This window comes from Salvelinus alpinus, chromosome 33, assembly GCF_045679555.1.
Source record: "Salvelinus alpinus chromosome 33, SLU_Salpinus.1, whole genome shotgun sequence".
NCBI classification, from domain to species: Eukaryota; Metazoa; Chordata; class Actinopteri; order Salmoniformes; family Salmonidae; genus Salvelinus; species Salvelinus alpinus.
The window spans coordinates 24,683,896-24,704,866 of record NC_092118.1 but is presented as its reverse complement, the minus strand read 5'-3'; the positions used below and the strand labels follow the sequence as shown (position 1 = coordinate 24,704,866).

Genomic DNA, 20,971 nt, shown 5'->3' with positions numbered 1-20,971 from the left:
ATGCTACTCACACAGTAGACCTACCATAACAATGGCAGCCTTGTTCAAGGTCAAACAGATCCTGCTTGCTCCATTTATTTCTCAAAAACCAATACATTTTAATACGGGTGACATGCATATCTTAAAAACTAAGATAAATACTGAAAATAGCAACAACGCTCATCATATTATGAGCAAGGAAAATTATATACAGAAAAACATTGATTTAAACTATTTTTCTAAAGGCACCCATAAAACACTTCCCATTAAGTCTTATCATCACCTATGGGGATACAGCACTCCAGAGTTACACCTCATACTCCTAGAGACCTAGAGGCTATGTCCATTCTAGTGGTTCTATTTCTATGGACCTAACACCCCGATGAAATCACCAAACAGAGCCCTCCACTAACAGACCCACTGAGGTGAGGAGACAGGATGACTCAGGTGCTCAGCAGCCTGAGTGCAATGTCGGTTTGACATTTTACTGCATTGTTAGGAGCTAGTAGCTGCACTTGCTACAACATCTGCTAAACTGTGATCAGATAAACTTTGATTTGAAGTCTGCCAACTCCTTGTCACTTTTATTTAATTTATTTGATTTAAGTTAGTTAAGAACAAATTCTTATTTTACAATGATGGCCTACCTCAGCCAAACCCTCCCCGGTTGTGATATAGCCTGGGATCAAACCAGGGTCTGTAGTGACGCCTCTAGCACTGAGATGCAGTGACTTAGACTGCTGCACCACTTGGCATGACAATGAGCAATGGAGTTGGAAAGAGCACAAACAAATCTGGGACCAGGCTAGTTGCTCTTACTGCTCACCTTGTCCAGTATGAATCTATTGAGGTAGGGCATGTAGCCCTGGTTGGACACAGGGCCCTCATCGTCATCCTTAAAGTGCTGCTCCAGGGCCACTGGGTCATGGGGTATCTTCATCACAGTGCACAGGTTATGAGAGAGCACCTGTAGAGCCACAGTCAGATCAGTCATGCAGTCAGGGAAACCGTTGCTGTCATAGTAATATCATTCACCAGGTACTTCCCCCCAATGCTCAGAAGCATTTTATACAGGCTATGCACAATGAGTCTGGGGGCGAGGTTACTGTCATACTGTTGGTATTCACTGGGCATAGTAGAGATGATGTTACAGTAATATTGGGGTGTCCAAGGGATATCAAAAAGATTCCTCATACAAGTGGGCATCATACTCCCATTAACACAATTACATGGTGATTTTTCAAAAGGACCTCTGTTAAGTCTAAGATCACATTGACATGCATGACTCAGCATGTGTTGCTGTCAGTTCAAGTATCACTGCCCAAGCATTACTTCTGTTCCTTCCTGGAAACATTTACAAAAAGTGTGTTGAAAAGGTCCTTGTTGAGATGTAGAGTGAAGTAAATATATCAAAATAAATCTTATGATATTTATAAACAAGCCACTCATGAACATCTATAATCTAGACAAATGGAACAGACTGGACTGTCTGAAAAATAATATTAACAATGGATGGTTGACAACATTTCCGAGCCAGTCAGGATGTTCACTATGCAGTGTTGTGATAGCTCAGGTGGAATTTAGGTGCTGAATGAAAGATGAAAAGACAACATTTCCAGACATCGAAAATACTTATTTTGTGGATGTCGAAAGTATGTATATACGTCTATGATTGGTTCAGATTTTGTCCAGTCCGGACCAAAAATCAACGTCCTTGGATGTTGAAATCAAAGCCGGTCTGGACTGCACCAAATAAAAAAAATAAAAAAATACAGTCAGTCCAGACAGCACCAAAAAAACGGACCAAACAATACGTCCAAAAGACGTTCAGGTCGGTAAATGTTTAGTGGAGTGTCTTCATCAGAGTCTAGCTGGTACACAGACCACCAGGCAGACACAGACTCAGACAGGAAAACAAGACCTAGCCTTCCAAAGCAGTGCCCCTTGCCTTTTACAATCTCAACACTCTTACTGTAGATTCTGTACAAATTACAGAATATCGCGTGTAAAGCAAGATTATCATCAAGGCATGCATGTCCCACATTCATGGGTATCTGTCAATCAACAAAGGCTATTTCCATAGAACCATTGTTATTCCTGTTTTTGTGAGAAAAGGCTAGACATAGATATGAGTAAGATAAAATACTACTCATATAAGTAGAAACTGAGTAGCCTGTTAGTTGAGGGGCAGCAGAAGTTTGTCTTTACTTTGCTGTCGATGTTGCCGACTGAATTATCACTTGGCAGTTGACACAAAATTCCCTGATGTGAGGGAAGCGAAGCAACACATAAAAGTATAGTGTATAGTGAATTATACATGGTCAAATATTTTTTTCTCCAACTGATCAGAACCTTTTGTTTGGGTCTGATATTCGGATCAGCAACATGAGAAAATATTCCACGGTTAGAATTAATTTAGATTTCGGTTAATTTATCAAAAGGCAAACAATCGTTCATTTTACTTAATTATGAAATAATACTGTAGGCTTACTAACTACGCTTTAAAGCCTACCTTAAGCTGTGATTTGGACACTTTCCCACTTTGATCCACGTCCAAGGCTGTGAATGCGTGCCATATTGACTTCAGAAATTCATCCCGTAGTAGTCCCATGTTCGTAGCCCCTGTTGCGCTCGATGTCAAAGTAAAGCTGCAACTTTTTCGGACACTGACACATAAAACAGGCACGTGATCGAGTGTCGCAGCAGGAAACTGAGACCGTATCACCCAATGACTGTATGGTAGCACTACATAGCGGATAGTTGTGAAGCTTTCATCAGTATTCAATTGTGATGAGTAAACGGTCAATTGGCAACAAATAATAGCTTAATAAAAACATGTCCCAACAATGAACAAGTCTGTTGCATAGTGGTACAGACGACCAATATACAATAAACTGTATGAAACAAAGTTTGTCTGTATAATCTGAAAGACCACCATCTCTAATTTATCTTAATTTCGTACCGTAGATAACGCGGTCTTTCCCACAGACTACCATGTGTAGTGCCAGTTGTTTTTGTTTACAGAAACATCCATCCACAAACATGACAGTTCCAAGGCATCCATATTATCAGGAGTGAATTTATTAAAATTTGAACAAATAACATGAAACCAATAGCGGTCAAAATAACCTACATCGTTGTAAAACATGTACAAATGTAAATGAGTCAATAATGCTACAGTTGCGATAGGTTTTGAACAGAAGTTAAGTGCAAGCTTAAAATACTGACTTTACTAAAACAATTGTCCAGTGGCTCCATGCATCATATATAAAATAAATGACACCAGGGCTTGACACAATGATCCACTTTGACCAACCCATTACACAGATTGGATGACTCATCATGAATAATTAACATGAGTAAAACATCTTAAACAATCAGTGTACACAACTCAGTACATAATGAACTTCAGATAGGAAATGTATTACAGATGCAACACATTGAAACACCATGTTTTACAGAAGAGATTGATTACTGAAACTATTCTAAACATCTGAATGGAATTGATAAATTCACTGAACTCCACTACAGTTCAAGACAAACCAACATGTATAGCAGCAGTATGCACTTTTACATTTAGCAGACACTCTTACTCGAGCAACTTAGTGCATACATTTTCATACTTTTTCCCCCGTACTGGTCCCCCGTGAGAATAGAACCCACAACTCTGGCATTACAAGCGCCATGCTCTACCAAATGAGCAAAACAGTTTGCATAAGGCAAGTTCAAAGTGCTCATTGTATCATTCCTAGTCAATGGTCCAGTTCCACTACCTGACATCAGGTATAACAGACTAAGGCGCAAATTTGTATCACACCATCCCAAACCCTCACACTGCCTACAGAATGTTCTAGCATGCGCCCACATTTCATTAAAAACAAATATCGGCTTTGTTATTGAATAGAAATTGCCAGAACATGCCAAGTGCTTGGGAAGGTAACAACCCTTTCACTCTTTAGTCAAATAATTTTTGTCCATTGTCTTACTAACCCTTTCCAAGTGCCAAACAGTAAGAACTATCATAGTTGGTTATGACACTCTGAAGCCCATCTCTCCATGTCTGCCTAGGGAGGCTTGCCCAGTTCCCTGTTGAGTGCAACCAGGGTCGTATTCATTAGAGCACACAGTAGGAAAAAGTTTTGCAACAAAAAACAAGCATTTCTAATTGGACAATTTCAGGTAGTCCCACTCCGTTTTGGCCTGGTTTCCCCCCCCATGTCGTGTCTAGTGAATACGACCCTGTATGATACCCATTTGTGTTGGCAGTTGGCCCGCTCAGTAGATGGTCAGGCTGACTGAGCGGTTCATCTTCTTGCCGATGAGCCTGGAGCTCCTGCTGGACTGGAGGGTGGAGCGTGTCAGGACCCTATCAGAGATCAGAACCTTCTCCTCTGCGGCTACTTTGGCCTGCTGGGCCTTCTTCAGCTCCCTGCACGAGGACAAACGCATTGTTAGAGAAGCCATTCATAACTACCAAGAAAATAGTAATTACATCTGAAATGGATTCCTGAACCATTAAAGAGTACCGTAATTTCCGGACTATTAAGCGCACCTGAATATAAGCCGCACCCACTGAATTTTTAAATAATATGTATTTTGTACATAAATAAGCGGCACATGTCTATAAGCCGCAGGTGCCTACCGGTACATTGAAACAAATGAACTTTGCGTTTTTTCATGCCCAGTTGTTTTCAGCGTGACGGATGATTCGCATTTCCTGTTGACAGTCCGAGTGAGAGGCAGGTCAAACGTCAGAGGAACCTCATCCATATTTATGATGTCGTGCGGGCGGATGGAAAGCGCCGCTATCTTTGCATCAGTGAATTTGCGGAAGTTTGAAACTTTTTCCTCGTAGTCGGGAGGGAGCTGCTGACACAGACTCGTCCGTACCCTGATGGACAGGACTTTACGTCTCATAAATCTTAGACACCACGATGGTCCACCTCTAAAATCCTCAAACTTCATTGCGGTGGCGATTGTTTTGGCTTTCAGTCGGATCTGCACAGTTGAAACACCTCGGCCGTCTGCTCTCTGTGTGTTGACCCAGTCTTCAAGCTCATTTTCTAGTTCGGGCCATCTGCTTTTCTTCCCTCTGAAAGCTTTTGTTGTCTTTTTGCACTTAGTCAGTTCCTCACGCTGCTGTTTCCAACGTCTTATCATCGACTAATATGACTACTGATGCAACAACTAGCACGGGTTGCTAATATGACTACTGACGCAACAACTAGCACGGGTTGCTAATATGACTATTGGCGCACAAACTAGCATGGGTTGCTAATATTACTACTGATGCAACAACTAGCATGGGTTGCTAACATGACTATTGATGCAACAACTAGCATGGGTTGCTAATATGACTACTGATGTAACAACTAGCATGGGTTGCTAATATGAGTATTGTGCTTTTGGCTAACGGACAACGAAAGAAAGTTGTTAGAACATGAGATAAACGCTGGTTTCAATGGCATATGAGGAAGTGTTTACAAAATAATTCCGTCAACATTTCTATGGTCAGATTTTTTGGCTAGGCTACTTTGAAACAAGGTAAGACATGATTCATAAAATGACAAAACATCCAGGTTTTAAACAATTACATTTATGGCTAAACATACTAAACAAAAATATAAAAACGCCTCTGCCCAGTCATGTGAAATTCATTAAGGCCTAATGAATTTATTTCTAGTTCGGGCCATCTGCTTTTCTTCCCTCAAAGCTTTTGTTGTCTTTTTGCACTGAGTCAGTTCCTCACGCTGCTGTTTCCAACGTCTTTTCATCGACTCATTAAGGCCAAGCTCCCGTGCAGCAGCTCTATTTCCTTTTCCAACAGCCAGATCGATCGCCTTCAAATTGAAAGCTGCATCATATGCATTTCTCCGTGTCTTTGCCATGATGAGGGTGACAAAATGACTACCGTAATCAGAATGATGGAAAGTTTGAGCGCGCTCGATTTATGTCACATTATGTGACGGTGCTCAGTTTTTTGGCGGCATGAATATTGCGGAAAAAATCCATAAATTAGCGTCATTGTATAAGCCGCGAGGTTCAAAGCGTGGGAAAAAGTAGCGGCTTATAGTCCGTAAATTACGGTAGGTAGCATCACTTAATTTCTTCACAAAACAAACACTATATCGTAGTATTATCCCTAACAGTCCTACTTATGATATGATAAATGAAAAAGGAAGGAAAGCCTTGAGACATGACATATGAAGAGGGTACGTACTTCTGCAGTAGTGCATTTTTGAACTTCTCTGCGTTGAGTTCCACACGGAGCTGGTCAGCGCTCATGCGGGAGGCAGTGAGGAGGACGGGGTGCTTGGTGAGGGAAGAGGCAGACGGCCTACTGGCAGGGTCAGGGTGGATCATCAACTGCAGCACACAATACATTAATACCACTAATTAAACATTATTACTACTGCCTGTCCTGCACACAAACCACCATTACAGAATGAAGCACTGCATCCAACATGGCACCCTAAACCCTTTATAGTGCACTACTTTCGACCAAGGCTCAGGTCAAATATGCGTACTATGTAGGGAAAGTGTACCATTTGGTAAGCACCCCTGGTCGTTTCTAGTCATACCTTCAGTAAACTTGGGAATTCCTGTGAGAGGACTTGAGGTATCGCAGGTAGTTTTCCTTGTCTGATGTCATGCCACTTGTCACCATTAGTTGGGAGTGGTTCAGCTCCTGAGGCACTGATCACAGTCAGTGCTAGGGAAAAAATATCTGCCCTGGTGAGGTTTCTGTAGTCCTGAAAAACGCATTGGTTCAGTTTTGTTACGTCACATGATTTTGGATAATTTAACAAATGAGGTTGTATGGGGAGGAGTTTTTCAATTACCTCTTGTAAGACTTCATTGGCCAGGTACCTGCTGTCCCCTTCTTCAACTTGAGGATTGTCCATTCTGGTCACATGGCCAAGATCACCTGTGGTAAAAATACAACACAAAAAAACATCAGAATCCAGCTGCCTAGTTGACAACTACACTCAATTATTAGCTTGTTTCATTTGCATGATGTTTTCTATTAGATTTTTTTTGTTGAAGTACCTATTTTGTAAACAACATTTGTATTTGGTCCTTCATCATCGTCAAATTGATCGACACACACCACAGTCCTCCGGGATAAGAAGATGTTGCCTGAGAAAAGTAAAGCACGGCAAGTGTTTAATCATAAATATTTTAAATGATTTCAATAGCTGAGCTGTATGCAAAACTCTGCAGCTACTTACTTGGCTTGATGTCCATGTGAACCAGAGAGGTGGAGTGAATGTACTTCAGTCCACGGGCCACCTGAAGGAGAAGGTCCTTGAGGTCCAGCTCAGAGAAGAAGCGCATGGTTCTGTAGTTCTCTGTGACCACGTCTGCCAGTGTGCCGCCGTTACAGTACTCATTCTGTATGAGCATGTGGTCGTCCTCTGACCAGGCAGAGTAGTACCTCACCACATGGGGGTGCTGTCCCAAGACCGCGTGGGCGTACACCTCCCGGAGTGCATTCTGTCTGAGGAAAACAGAACACAATATTAGAACAAAAATGGCATAGCATTAAGGTCAACAAGTCGTTTAAATTTACACTTGGATTGTCAGCTTTTCAAAATCCAAGGGATTCTCTTACTCGTCTACAGATCCAGCGAGGGGCTTCTTTGAGCGTTTGATGGCATAGATGCAGCCATCGAGTCTTTTCACACATTTGAAGACAGAGCCAAACTCCCCAGATCCTATCTTCTCCAGCTCATGAAACTCTGTGGCATATCTTGACATCATGTTGCTATCCAGAAGAGTCATTCTCTGCAAGAAAAGGACAGAGTTGCTTAGACACTTATCTAAAGTACAGTGTGTGTGTATCAGTGTGTGTGTGTGTGTGTGTAATAAACCACATTTTATTTGTCACATGCGCCAAATACAACAGGTGTAGTAGACCTTACAGTGAAACACTTACTTACAAGCCCTTCACCAACAAAGCAGTTAACAAAATACCCCCCCCCCCCCCCAAAAGTGAGATATGAACAAATAATTAAAGAGTAGCAGAAAATAACAATAGCGGGGCTATATACAGGGGGTACCTGTACAGAATCAATGTGCAGGGGGCACCGGTGTAGAGGTAATATGAACATGTAGGTATAGTTATTAAAGTGACTAGGCATAGATAATAACAGAGTATCAGCAGCGTAGAAGGGGGGGGAAATGCAAATAGTCTGGGTAGCCATTTGATTAGATGTTCAGGAGTCTTATGGCTTGGGGGTAGAAGCTGTTTAAAAGCCTCTTGGAACTAGACTTGGCACTCCGGTACCGCTTGCTGTGCGGTAGCAGAGAGAACAGTCTATGACTAGGGTGGCTGGAGTCTTTGACAATTTTTAGGGCCTTCCTCTGACACCACCTGGTATAGAGGTCCTGGATGGCAGGAAGCTTGGCCTTGGTGATGTACTGTGCCGTATGCACTACCCTGTGGTGCATTGCGGTCAGAGGCCGAAGCAGTTGCCGTAAAAGTAAAACCTATATTTGTAATTACAAAAATGTACCTTTGATGGTGGAATGATGTCCTCTTCACACTCCGCATCACTGGCTTCCATGTCCTCTCCACATGAGCTTTAGAGACAAAGGATAGTAAACAAAGTGTGTTATATAACATTCCAACCACTGGAGGGCAGGCAATCCCTACAAGTGCACATTGAGTGTAACCATGTGGCTTTGGGTTGCTGCCAACAAGCATGCAATAGTCAACAGATTTAATGCACACTAGATCTAGAAGCATGTCTGAATCTATTGTCAACTAAGAATAGACCATGCTCCATTTACACCGACAGAAATACGAATCTCCCAATTCTTACATGCTTATTTTTTTTGTATAATAGTCATAAAAGGAACTTGAGTTGTGGCATGGTAGTAAAATATGATCTACTTTACAACACTAACTGCAACTACTTTTGAGTTCCACAACTACCTTAGGATATTGGAGAGTATAAAGAGGAAATGGAGTTTGAGGTCAGTAGAAACTGAAGTCCCAGTCCCACAAAATCCCAATGTTACACCTGGTAAATAATGACATCAGTACAATGTGCTTCTCTTACTCATTCCTCTGTGATCTCTTTCGGTTGTTCCTTTGTAACGTTGCTCTCTGGATCAGTAATGAGTCAGGGGTGAATGGATTGATGTTGATCATGGGTGCCGGTCTACTCCTGCTGTCTGTGTGTGGTCTTCCTGTTGACTCCCCATTCATGTTGACACCTACTCCTACCAGGCAGACTGTGGATCCTATGGCCACTGCCCTGGCTCTGGACAACAGACTCTGAAAGGGAAAACAAAACATTGCATTAGATAAGAATAACATGTGTATGGTTGGTGAGGGTCATATGAATACAAATACGGAAAACAAGTCACAAGGAGATCAATGATTTAGGGTAAACTCAACTATCCCATTGCCTGAAACAAATGGTAATATAATCAAACTATTCAGTCTTCTCATGTTCAAACATGTTGAAGACAGAAATAAATCAGTCATATTGCACTGTGGCTGGTTATCGCTGGCTGAAAACTTTATAAAGTTAATTTGATCTTACATTGTGGATCTGATAGAATCATTTGAAAACAATAACATGTTATTGTAGTTAACCTTAGGTGTGTGGGGGACATCAAATAGCCGGAGTTTTCTGAAGGTTTTATGGGGCGGTGTGTCGGGACAACCGGGAATGGGAGAGCTCCCGTCCTCCTGATTGTAGTGAAATTCCGGGGACGAATTGTTGTAGTAGGGCCGGGCCCCTTTTCTCGGAGAATGTGACCCCTTCATCAAGTCAGTCCCTGGGGATTTTAGGGGGAAAAGACATCCAAATCCCTCCTCATCCCAATGTTCAACTTGATCCTCCGCGGTAGCGGTCTTCATGGTGCTGTTACAGACGTCTTGATTTAAGTAGGAGTTCTGTCTCGGCGATGGCACTGGAGAGTCCATTTCGGCGAGACTCGACTCGGCTCCAATGCTGTTGTTGCAATCGTCCTCTCCGTCACTCTGGTTAAAGTCTAGTCTCTGTCGAATAGGTCCCATCTTCGGGGACGTACCGATGAACATTCGGCAACTGAAACTCATCACTTCCCAGGCGCAGTAAAGTTGGCTATAACGTAAAAGTGGCTAGTTAGCCAAATCGTTTTCAAATTATCCCGAGTAGCTTGACATCCGTGTGCCCATGGCGCTACAATCTTGAGTCAATTTGTAATCCAAAATGACGTGGCTAAATAAATCAACGTTCGCTCACTAACTTTGCAAATACGTTAAAACGGTTAGCTAACTACAGTAACACGGTAAGGCGTTAGCTTCGTCCCATGAGGAGCACACCGTACTGGCAAACACACGATATATTATGCTGAGCGCTTATTTACTACAAAAAAACGAATTTAGTACTTGTGTCTAGCTGTGAAAATACTCCAGTCGACTGTTTGTTTACCCGAAATATTGTCACAATTTTTTCTGCCAATACTGCTTTGCTTCCCGCGACCGTTGGCAGAATTATTCCAACAAAAAAAAAGATTCCAATCTTCAGCCAATGAGAACACATTCCTGAAGTTTGAAACGCGGGCGTTACATCATTCGAAGCAGTTTTACGTCACTAATTGGACTTTTGACATGCACGTCACTTTGGCACGATTTGAATCCTTGGAGAATTTTTTTTTTTTTTTTATCCTTTGACGCTTTTAATTAATTTGTCCGCAACATTAGTCCCCATTGTTCTGTATTGTAATTCATTGCCCTTGATCTTATCAGCTAATCTTCTAGCATTCACAAGAGACACTGATCCTTTCTGAAATTGCTTCTTGGTATATCATTAAGTATTTAACAAAAAGCCAATATTCCCAGAAATCTTAAATTGATAAGAATTGTCCAACGTAAATATGTGGTAGACATTTTAAGCACTTGCTATAAACAAATATACTGGGTCTTACATACAAAAAAATCTAATAAAATACTAAACAATATCCTGTTTCAAAAGTAATCAAGTAGATTTCAGATGATAAATCCACAACATTATCACAAAAACAATGTGAAAATATATAGAATTTTACTGTTTTATTTAACAACCAATGTGTATCCATTATTTGTACATATTCAAAGTTAAAATATATGCTGGATTCAAAACATTGGCTATTTACTGTATATACACAGAATACAATATTCACACATGGAAAAATGGTACGAAAAGTCCAAAAACACATTACATTTCTTTATCTCATTCATGCAGCAACACACATCTCACTCATGGATGTTTCAGCATTACAGACTCTTTGTGCAGCCATATCAAAATGTCTATTTACAAATGTTAATAAAGAATTTCATGTTTGATTTAAGAACAATATCTTGTTCTCGTGAAATATTTCAATAGAAGTCATAGTACTGAAAGGCTTATCTAATCGTCCAATCCCATCTCTCCCTGTTGTATTCTTGATGCTATCCTGATGGCTTCTTCGAGTGAAGGTTGTTCACTGAGCTAAGAAACACAAAGGTTGAAATCACACAGTGAGAAAACAATATTATTTATGCGAAATTGATGGTGTGATCAGGTGTAAGTAACATAATACAACATCTCTTGTCATTAGATACTTTCGTTTAAAAACTAAGGCTCCTCCCATTGCAGTAAACAGTAGCTCATGTAGGCGTCAAAGGGAAGCAAACCTACATAGCAGACTGACTGGGTGGAGTCTACAGGGATGAGTCAAGACTAACCTTATTTACTTAAAACACCTTGTATTAACATCACAATGGAACGACTGATGTGATCGTTGAATACCAACACACTGAATGTTATGGTTTCTATTTACCAATGGATTTGTCAGGAATAGTTAGTAGTCTTTGGAATAGACAGGAGAGATGCAGAGTTCCTAAAACACATGTACCTCAAGACTGAATAAGACCCTTAGTGATGGTCAATACAAAAAGAGGCCTGATCTCAGATTGACACTGCTATAGGCCAGCTCAGTGACTACAATAGAATGCACTGTACTTCTTTATAAGGCTGTGAGTTAGGTTAACAAACAGCTGTTTGTTAAAGCTACTGCAGTGTCATTTGAACTCGTTATGCTTCTCAGCATCCAATGGGAATATATTGTGTGCCCTGCTTGTCTCTTAATGTTGCAATATTTGGTGTTTTGTGTCAGAGGGAGTCCCCTACCTGGACAGCGATCTGTGTGCCGTTTGAGGTGGCTAACAGAGTGACAGGGTGAACCCCCTCCTCTGTCTGCATGCCCTGAAAGGAGGCCAAATCAATGGCCACCTGGGGAGGGGGAAAGAGGTCCAAAATGTATTAAGACCTGAAGTCCAAAACGCATCACAAGTCTGAAGAGGGGGTTTTGCCCTTTAAGTGGAAAGTACCCAGTTCTATTGGTGTTTGCTGTGGGTGTGTTGATAGAAATATAATCACTAGTCATCATTCTAGTTCTGTCACTGTTAAGGTATCGAACAGAACTAAACACAGGGACAAATTGGGGTTTTCAGATCATGGTGGTAAAGTTTTAGTAAAACTCACCTGCTCTTCTGTACCATCTGCTGCTACCATGGTGACTGAATGTGTTCCATCTGCATTAAGCATTTCATGGGAAGGAACCGTGAAGGTGGTGCCATCACTGGTTACCATGGTAATTGTTTCCCCCAACGCCTGCATGTCAGCCTGCGAGATACTGACCTGGGAATGAAAAGGCATGTTTAAGGTGCATACTTTCAGTTTTTCCAAACTCACTTCACTCGCGCATAAGAGAGGCTTGCAGTACTGGCACATGCGCAGATCAAATACATTGCTGGAATGCCGATTGAGCTGTTTACATGTCCTAATCATTCAAAACAAGGGTGTTTTAATTTGTATATGCTTATTTCGATTATGACAATACACAGATTAAGATCAGCATAGTTAGGTGTTTACACAACTAATGCCATACTTGGCCCTCTGTCATAATCAGTTATTAGCGTGCATGTAAACATGTATGGTGTGTATGGTGCCATGGGTATAGAGGTGTGCAGATGTAGGGGGATAAATGAGGTTTTTGAGACATTAATTAAGAGAGGTAACATAGAAATAGACTGAATATGCTCATTCTAGTTTAGTATTTGCTAACCTGTTGGGTAGTGAAGTGTGATCAAATGCACATCCTTCAGTGTGGTGCAGGGCCAAAAAAAACTAGGTATAAAATAAATAGAGCCTGCACACGCATAAGCTCCACCACGCACCTTTATTCACAAACAACGTTTCCATCCTTTAAGCCATTTCCTGTGAATGCCATCTGATTCATTTTTTATTATTGCAACTACTGTTGGGTATTAACATACGTTTTGTCTACCTGATATAAATGTCTACACAGTTATAATATTCAATCAATAAATATATATATTGCCTTCGGAAAGTATACAGACCTCTTGACTTTTCCACACTTTGTTACGTTACAGCCTTATTCTAAAATGGATTTAAAAAACCTAACCTAAGCAACCTACACACAATTCCCCATAATGGCAAAGCGAAAACAGCTTTATTAAAAATAACAGAAATACCTTATTCATATAAGTATTCAGACCCTTTGCTATGCGACTCGAAATTGAGCTCGGGTGCATCCTGTTTCCATTGATCATCCTTGAGACGTTTCCACAACTTGACTGGAGTCCACCTGTGGTAAATTCAATTGATTGGACATGATTTGGAAAGGCACACACCTGTCTGTCTATATATATATATATATATATAAGGTCCCACAGTTGACAGTGCATGTCAGAGCAAAAACCAAGCCATGAGGTAGAAGGAATTGTCCGTAGAGCTCCGAGACAGGATTGTGTCGAGGCACAGATCTGGGGAAGGGTACCTAAACATTTCTGCAGCATTGAAGGTCCCAAAGAACACAGTGGCCTCCATCATTCTTAAATGGGCGAAGTTTGGAACCACCAAGACTCTTTCTGAGCAATCGGGGGAGAAGGGCCTTGGTCGGGGAGATGACCAAGAACCCGATGGCCACTCTGACAGAGCTCTAGAGTTCCTCTGTAGAGATGGGAGAACCTTTCAGAAGGACAACCATCTCTGCAGCACTCCACCAATCAGGCCTTTATGGTAGTGGCCAGACGTGCCTTTTACTAAGGAGTGGCTTCCATGACAGCCCGCTTGGAGTTTGCCAAAAGGCACCGAAAGACTCTCAGACCATGAGAAACAAGATTCTCTGGTCTAATGAAATCAAGATTGAACTCTTTGACCTGAATGCCAAGCGTCACGTCCGGAAGAAACCTGGCACCATCCCTACAGTGAAGCATGGTGGTGGCAGAATCATGCTGTGGGCATGTTTTTTAGCGGCATGGACTGGGAGACAAGTCAGGATCGAGGCGAAGGTGAACCGAGCAAAGTACAGAGAGATCCTTGATGAAAACCTGCCCGGGGGCTGCCGAGTGGCGCAGCGGTCTAAGGCACTGCATCTCAGTGCTAGAGGCGTCACTACAGTCCCTGTTTCGTTTCCAGCCTGTATCACAACCAGCCGTGATTGGGAGTCCCATAGGGCGGTGCACAAGTGGCCCAGCATCGTCCGGGTTAGGGTTTGGCCGTCATTGGAAATAAGAACTTCTTATTTAAATAACTTTTTTTTATTTTTTTAAATGCAATCTTCCAACAACCCTTAGCACACAGCCAAGACGAATCAGGAGTCTCTGAATGTCCTTGAGTGGCACAGCCAGAGCCCGGACTTGAACCCGATCGAACATCTCTGGAGTGACCTGAAAATAGCTGTACAGCAACGCACCCCATCCAACCTGACAGAGCTTGAGAGGATATGCAGAGTGGAATTGAAAGAACACCCCAAATATAGGTGTGCCAAGCTTGTAGCGTCATACTTAAGACTCAAGGCTGTAATCGCTGCCAAAGGTGCTTCAACAAAGTACTGAGTAAAGGGTCTGAATATTTATATAAATTGAAAATATCAGTTGTTTTTTAGATTTCTAAAAACAAGTTTTTGCTTTGTCATTATGGGGTATTGTGTGTAAATTGATGAGACAAAAAAATGATTTAATCTATTTTAGAATAAGGCTGTAACGTAACAAAATGTGGAAAAAGTCATGGGGTCTGAATACTTTCCAAATGCACTGTATGTGTGTGTACACACACACAAAAAAGATCCCCTTTCAACTTAAATATGTATAGACTGCTCTAATTGATGCTTGTCCTATGTCTATAAATATGGGTGTGGTACACCTCCGGTGAAATTAAATAAGTGTGAAGACTCCATTTATTTTATACTAACCTGTTGAGTTCCATCCGGGTGTGTTATGAGCTGCACATGCTGCTGACCAATGGCCTCAGTCTCAGTCATCTGTTCCGAACAGGACTCTTCCACCTCTTCCTCCTCAACCGGGGCAAAATTCACTGAGGGATCATCGATGGCCTCTGAATCACATGGAATAACAACAATGACATTTCTCAATTATCGTCTCGTGACTCAGTCATTACTCTGGTTGCAGTCCTGATAAGGGCATAACAGCAGTCAGTGATTCATCAAGAGTCAACCTTTAAACAGATACGTCAGACTTTAGAGGTAATCTACAGGTAACTGCCAAAATAAAAGCAAACGCTTGAGTAAATTAGGGATACACAGTATATTGAAAGCAGGTTCTTCCACAAAGGTGTGGTTCTTGAGTTATATAAGCAATTAAAAAACATCCCATCATACTTAGGGGTCATGTATAAAAAATACCCAGATGCTCATTACTTTGGCTAGAAGAATACTCAGTTACTTTGAAAGAGGGGTCTGAAAGGAGCATAGGGGGTTTAAAATGTGTGTCTCAGTCACCAGATCTCAATCAAATTGTAAACTTATGGGAGATTCTGGAGCGGCACCTGAGACAGCATTTTCCACCACCATCAACAAAACACCAAATTCTGGAATTTTTCATGGAAAAAAGGTGTCACATCCCTCAAATAGACACTTGTATGCCAAGGCGCATTCAAGCGGTTCTGGCGACCCAACGTTCTATTACGACACTATGTTGGCGGTTCCTTTGTTTTGGCAGTTACCTGTATGTTTATGGTTATTAGGTCACCACTAGTTACACCTTCGTACACATAGGTTGGGTTCTTTTTTTTCTCCTCCCCAAAAAATAGAGGAGAGGAAAGACAAATAAGATGAAGTCATCCATTGATGACTAATACATATGTGTAAGGTGGTGTTGACTTCCAAGCCTGACCTGTAGGGGGTTCATAGTAGGCCTCCTGCTCTTCCTCAATGGGCTCTGTGACGTTATGCGCTGTGCGTTTGTGCATGGCCAGGGTGGAGATCTGCTTGTAGGTCTTCCCACAGTGGTTGCAGTTGTAGGGCTTGCATGGTGTGTGGACAACGTGGTGTTTGTAAAGGCTGGAGTACTCTGTGAACCGCTTGTCACAGCCTGGGACAGTGCATACGTAAGGCTTCTCTCCTGTAAATACATCCATTTCATTAATAACACTGTAAAAGGCCACACTACAAAAGGACTGAATAATGTTGTTGTGTGACTTTTAACATAAAGAGAAACATAAGGACTATATACCTGTGTGGATCCTCACATGGTTCTTATAGTTGGTGGCACTGGCAAAGGCTCGCCCACAGCCAGGCTCTGCACAGTAGTAAGGCCTCTCCCCTGTGTGTGTGCGAATGTGCACCTTCCTGATGTTAGAGGTAGTAAACGATCTCCCGCACCCCTCAAACGGGCACATGAATGGCTTCTCGCCTACAGTACAGAGGGGATGATGAGCTTGTTCAAGACCTCTTCAAATTCATGGTTGAGATCATTTATAAACAGCATTATCACATGATTTCTAATCCAAATCCGAGGGCAAAAACAACAACTACCTGTACACTGTAGATTGCATTTGTAGGGATAAGACTAGGTATAAGTCTGACTCTGGACAAGTTTTGTACCTGTGTGGGTTCTGATGTGCTTTTGGAGGTCACCTGACGTCTTGAAAGACTTTGCACAGTGCACTTCCTGGCAGCGATAAGGCTTCTCACCAGTGTGTGTCCTGATGTGGCTTTTCAGGCCATACCCTTTTGGGGGGGAAAAACACATTTTGCTGAGTTGGAAACATGTGCTGTACATTTAATGGATCACAGTCACACTGACCGACATTGTTCAGACAATGAGGAATTGTTCAAACTGAGGAAACTGATATCTCCTTAGCCATTTCAACAACAATGTTACTGTGACTTATGCCTAGAGCTCCTCCGCTTCATATCTCAAAGGATTATGGACCTTTGCATTAGTCTGAAGGTCGTTTATTACCTGTAGCAAACTTCTTTCCACAACCCAGATGATCACACAGATATGGCCGGTCACCTGTGTGGTACCTCTCATGTACCTGCAGAGGTCAGAAAAGAGCAAATCAAACAAGATTAACAGATTAGTCATTTGGACCAGTTGAGTCTGACTCATTCTACATTCAAGAACCCAAGTCACCTTCAGGGAGTGAGTGTGCTTTACCTTCAGATGGTGTGCTGTTGTGTAGAGTTTCCCACAGCCCTCATAGTCACAGCGGAAAGATTTCTCTGTAGGCTGCTCCCTGGAACTACGACCACTCTGCCTTTGAAGCACAATCTGAAAGAAATATGTATCCAATGTACACTGGTTGTAAATATGATATGACATAGATAAACATGAGAAGTATAGTACCTGCATCTGGACACCACAATCTTGCTCAGCTCTCATCAGTACGGAGTTGACATCATCAGCTTCCACCTGAGAAAACAAAGGGGGTAATAACCAGTGACCATTTTACCTCAAACACAGATAAGGTATTTGAAAATGGCATATACTGCTGAGTTGATGAGCTGTTAAGATACAATGTCAATAGCAAACTACCTTAGCGGTGTATTGTTCCAGCACGTTGATGGTCTCTTGGTCGAGGGTTCCATCAGCGTTCAGGTCTGACACTGTTCCATCTGCCTGGATGGCCAGGATGGTGTTGGTTTGGGGCATCTGTACTGTGTGCTGGATGTAAGCTGTGGTGCCATCCTCCAGCTGAACAGCCTGCAGGGTATTCTGGTCATATGTATCTGTGAGGGAGTTTCATTGAAATTTAGTACCCTCTGGCAAAAAGTTGTTTTCATTTTTAATTTACCCATCCAAATTTCTCCTCATAAAAATTGAAACACTGGGTGAAAACACATTTAATGACAAAGGGATTACAACAATCTTAAAAAGATGCAATATGCAGAAATCACTCCACCATTTCCTAGTTGCTAAAATTATTACATTTGCTTAATTTCAGTTTATGTGACAAAACAAGCAATGTAGAGAATCACTGTACCATCTTAATCTCTGAAATATATTTTCAATAACAAAAAATATTGTATTTTCAGCTGTTTGAAGCATGTGTACAAAACCGAAAGTAAAAGATGCAAAAGCTAAACTTAAGATCGGGAAGCATAGAAAAAGTGCACATAGAACAGATTTACCACTTATTAGACTTGCTTTCAATGAGAAATGACAGATCTATGACTCTCATCTCTATGTGAATTTGGTCAGGTCACCTAAAAGGCTACATGTTGCAGCTTTAAGATTGAGACAAACCTTTTGGTGTGTGGATGTAAGCCGTTGTGCCATCTTCCAGCTGCACAGCCTGACCATCCTCAAGTCTCAGACCATCTCCTCCAATTACATCACACAAAGGGGATCCTGTCCACCTGTTGGCCTCCTCTGATAAGTAAAAATGGGGAAATATTGATATTATATTACTATTCCCATCACAATACAGTTTAATCTTAAAGCGAATAGTGACATGAATAAACAAAATGCCTAAATTAAAAACAAAATAAGCAATGATTAATTAAAACACAGCAATAATTAACATCGCTAAGAGGAAAACAGACCTGCTCTTGGCATCGATACATGTTGGACATATGCAGTAGATCCATCCTCCAGCTGAATGACCTGTCCATCCATGAACTTTCCATCTGAAATGGAGACTGCACTCTTCAATCAGACTGCTCTCTTCAAATAATGGACTAAATCATGCTAATAATCAATAGAAAGAAGAAATCTGTCATGACTTGGCCAAGCAAGGTTAGCAACTCTTTCTACATGGTCAGACCGTTTGGGGGGTTACTTTATGGGGTAGTGTTCACTGTTAGTCAAGCCAATACCTTCGTGGCCACTTTCCATTACTGTATGTTTATGGAGATGATTGACATTTGAGTTACCTTTAGGGTTGTGCTGTATGTAAGCTGTAGAGCCATCTGCAAGGGTCACAGCCTGTAAACTCACAGTGTCCATGTCCATTTGATCGCCATCTTTTGAACACAAATGACACAAGGGAGAAAAAAAACAGGCTCTAGATGTATAACAGCATGTGTAAGTAACTTTTTGCTTTGCTGGAAACTTGGCAGAATCCCCACCGATAAATGGAAAGGCATGGATGAACTCACCTGAAACAGTCTCTGCCAAACAGAGGGTGACCTGCTGAGTGTCTCCACCTGCATTTTGGAACTCTGCAATGCCCTGGGAGTCCCGGTTAATCTGAGCCAACAACATTGTCGCTCTGCCAGACGAACACACACACATACGTTAAATTCACTGTGTGTGGCTGCATTGGGTGCAGTCAGTCACTTTCCATACAACTCTTGTAGTCAGATGCACAAAGATAATTTATGGATGCGACAAGACCCACTTTATTCAATTGGATAGCAGTGTATGTTGCATTACTAGATCATATGTACACTAATAATACAAATCAAACGTCCAGCTGCTTCCAGCTGACATGTTGTACAACAGTTGATAGGAGTAGCGCAGATTCAACAGTTCATGTTGTTGCCAAGTTGGATGGAACTTGATAGGGCAGTCAACAGTGCAGCTTCAGCTAGCTGTGTCAGACATCACGTTACCGTATCAACTATGAATGTGATTAGTATTTTTTTTACCTATACCTAGCTAACTATAGGTAACGAACTAAATTAGACAAACGTTAGCTAGCTAGCGTTAGCTGAGAACAGTTTTTGTTCGATTAGCGTTAGCTAACCGACACTCAGTGATCATTTCACTAACGTTAGCTAAGTTAGCTAGCTAGTTCGTCATTCATGTATCTACTAGCAAACTAGTTAATGTTGAGAAAGGGCAAGTTAGTTAGCTAAATAAACAGTCAATGGGGAAATCGAGTTTATAAATTAGCCTCTTAAACGAACGGCTAACGTTAACTAGTTAGCAGGCAGCAGTTAGTAGTGTAAAGAACGCGGACAAATCATTTGCTAGTGCTAATTAGCATGTGGGCTAGCGAATAATATATATTTTTTTAGACAATACATGATTTAAACTATGGTTTAATGGAGTATATTTCTAATATCAAACGGCGAGCACAGATATCCCCTTCCGTCTCCCAAACTGGATATGGCTGTAGAAAGGCACACTGGGTAAAACCACATTTATACGAACCTCTAAAATTTCCAACAATCCCTTCGGTTCGACCACCATGCATCAGGGCAGGAAATGTTCTCCTGTGCGCGCACCCTGGAACATGTACAAAGATAGCACTTGCCCCGATGATTGGCAAATATTTCAGTCACGCAAGCTTCTAGTAATCTCATTGGTTCAAAGTCATTTCAATCATTGACTAGTGACCTCCCATAACCATCAATTCTTCACATTCTGCTTTTGGGGTACGTTCCATACGCCATTCTGGATCACAATTGCGACCGCTTAACTTTGCAAGTAAATTCAAGCGATTTCCAATAAAATATTTAACCTCACCTATGTTATTATACGTGATATTAGTGCTGTTCGTTCAGCACAAGAAACAAATATAATCCCCAAAAACGTTTTCGAAGTTGGACACAGCCATTTTACACAGCCATTTTGGAACCGCAAAGCCTCATGGTAGCATAGAGTCGAGCGAGGTAATGTGGGCAATGCAGTTGAATAAAACTCCAGGGTATTTGTAATGCATTTTATATACATTGACATTAGCCAGCAGTGTCTGTTAACTGAAACGAACCAGAACCAGGAAAACGATATGCAGTTTGAAGCAAGTTTATG

The 20,971-nt window shown here is 41.5% G+C and overlaps 3 protein-coding genes across 8 annotated transcripts in view; all 3 read right to left on the bottom strand.

The window, feature by feature from the left end:
* LOC139562756 (switch-associated protein 70-like) overlaps window positions 1-2,657 on the bottom strand; it is a 29,723-nt gene extending 27,066 nt beyond the window's left edge. The window contains exons 1-2 of one of the 2 annotated variants that reach the window (XM_071380748.1): window positions 2,492-2,657; window positions 806-946 (exon numbers count right to left, since the gene is read on the bottom strand). In XM_071380748.1, coding sequence (XP_071236849.1) covers window positions 806-946; window positions 2,492-2,590 — 240 coding nt within the window. In that variant the 5' untranslated portion in view covers window positions 2,591-2,657. The remainder of the gene's footprint in view (window positions 1-805; window positions 947-2,491) is intronic. The other variant, XM_071380749.1, reaches the window with a different exon arrangement.
* A 381-nt stretch (window positions 2,658-3,038) lies between these two features.
* Window positions 3,039-10,513, bottom strand: LOC139562992 (wee1-like protein kinase 1-A). Its single transcript, XM_071381215.1, has 10 exons — window positions 9,590-10,513; window positions 9,048-9,265; window positions 8,499-8,565; window positions 7,595-7,767; window positions 7,212-7,480; window positions 7,030-7,119; window positions 6,822-6,907; window positions 6,561-6,731; window positions 6,200-6,345; window positions 3,039-4,408 (listed from the first exon to the last, which is right to left on the bottom strand). The coding sequence occupies exons 1-10, from the start codon at window positions 10,055-10,057 to the stop codon at window positions 4,255-4,257; spliced, it is 1,842 nt and encodes a 613-aa protein (XP_071237316.1). The 5' UTR covers window positions 10,058-10,513; the 3' UTR covers window positions 3,039-4,254.
* A 504-nt stretch (window positions 10,514-11,017) lies between these two features.
* Window positions 11,018-20,788, bottom strand: LOC139562817 (zinc finger protein 143-like). 5 transcript variants are annotated; one of them, XM_071380922.1, is made up of 16 exons: window positions 20,372-20,788; window positions 19,372-19,484; window positions 19,147-19,236; window positions 18,817-18,912; window positions 18,518-18,643; window positions 17,807-18,000; window positions 17,618-17,683; window positions 17,429-17,542; window positions 17,231-17,306; window positions 16,870-16,995; window positions 16,499-16,678; window positions 16,160-16,387; window positions 15,220-15,362; window positions 12,486-12,641; window positions 12,132-12,233; window positions 11,018-11,450 (listed from the first exon to the last, which is right to left on the bottom strand). In XM_071380922.1, exons 2-16 carry the CDS (start codon window positions 19,475-19,477, stop codon window positions 11,370-11,372), a joined length of 1,884 nt encoding a protein of 627 aa, XP_071237023.1. In that variant the 5' UTR covers window positions 19,478-19,484; window positions 20,372-20,788; the 3' UTR covers window positions 11,018-11,369. The 5 variants fall into 5 exon arrangements, with proteins under 5 accessions (XP_071237023.1, XP_071237024.1, XP_071237021.1 ...); XM_071380923.1 differs by having other exon boundaries at window positions 18,817-18,900; XM_071380920.1 differs by lacking the exon at window positions 20,372-20,788 and having other exon boundaries at window positions 19,372-20,339.
* Window positions 20,789-20,971: the final 183 nt, after the last annotated feature.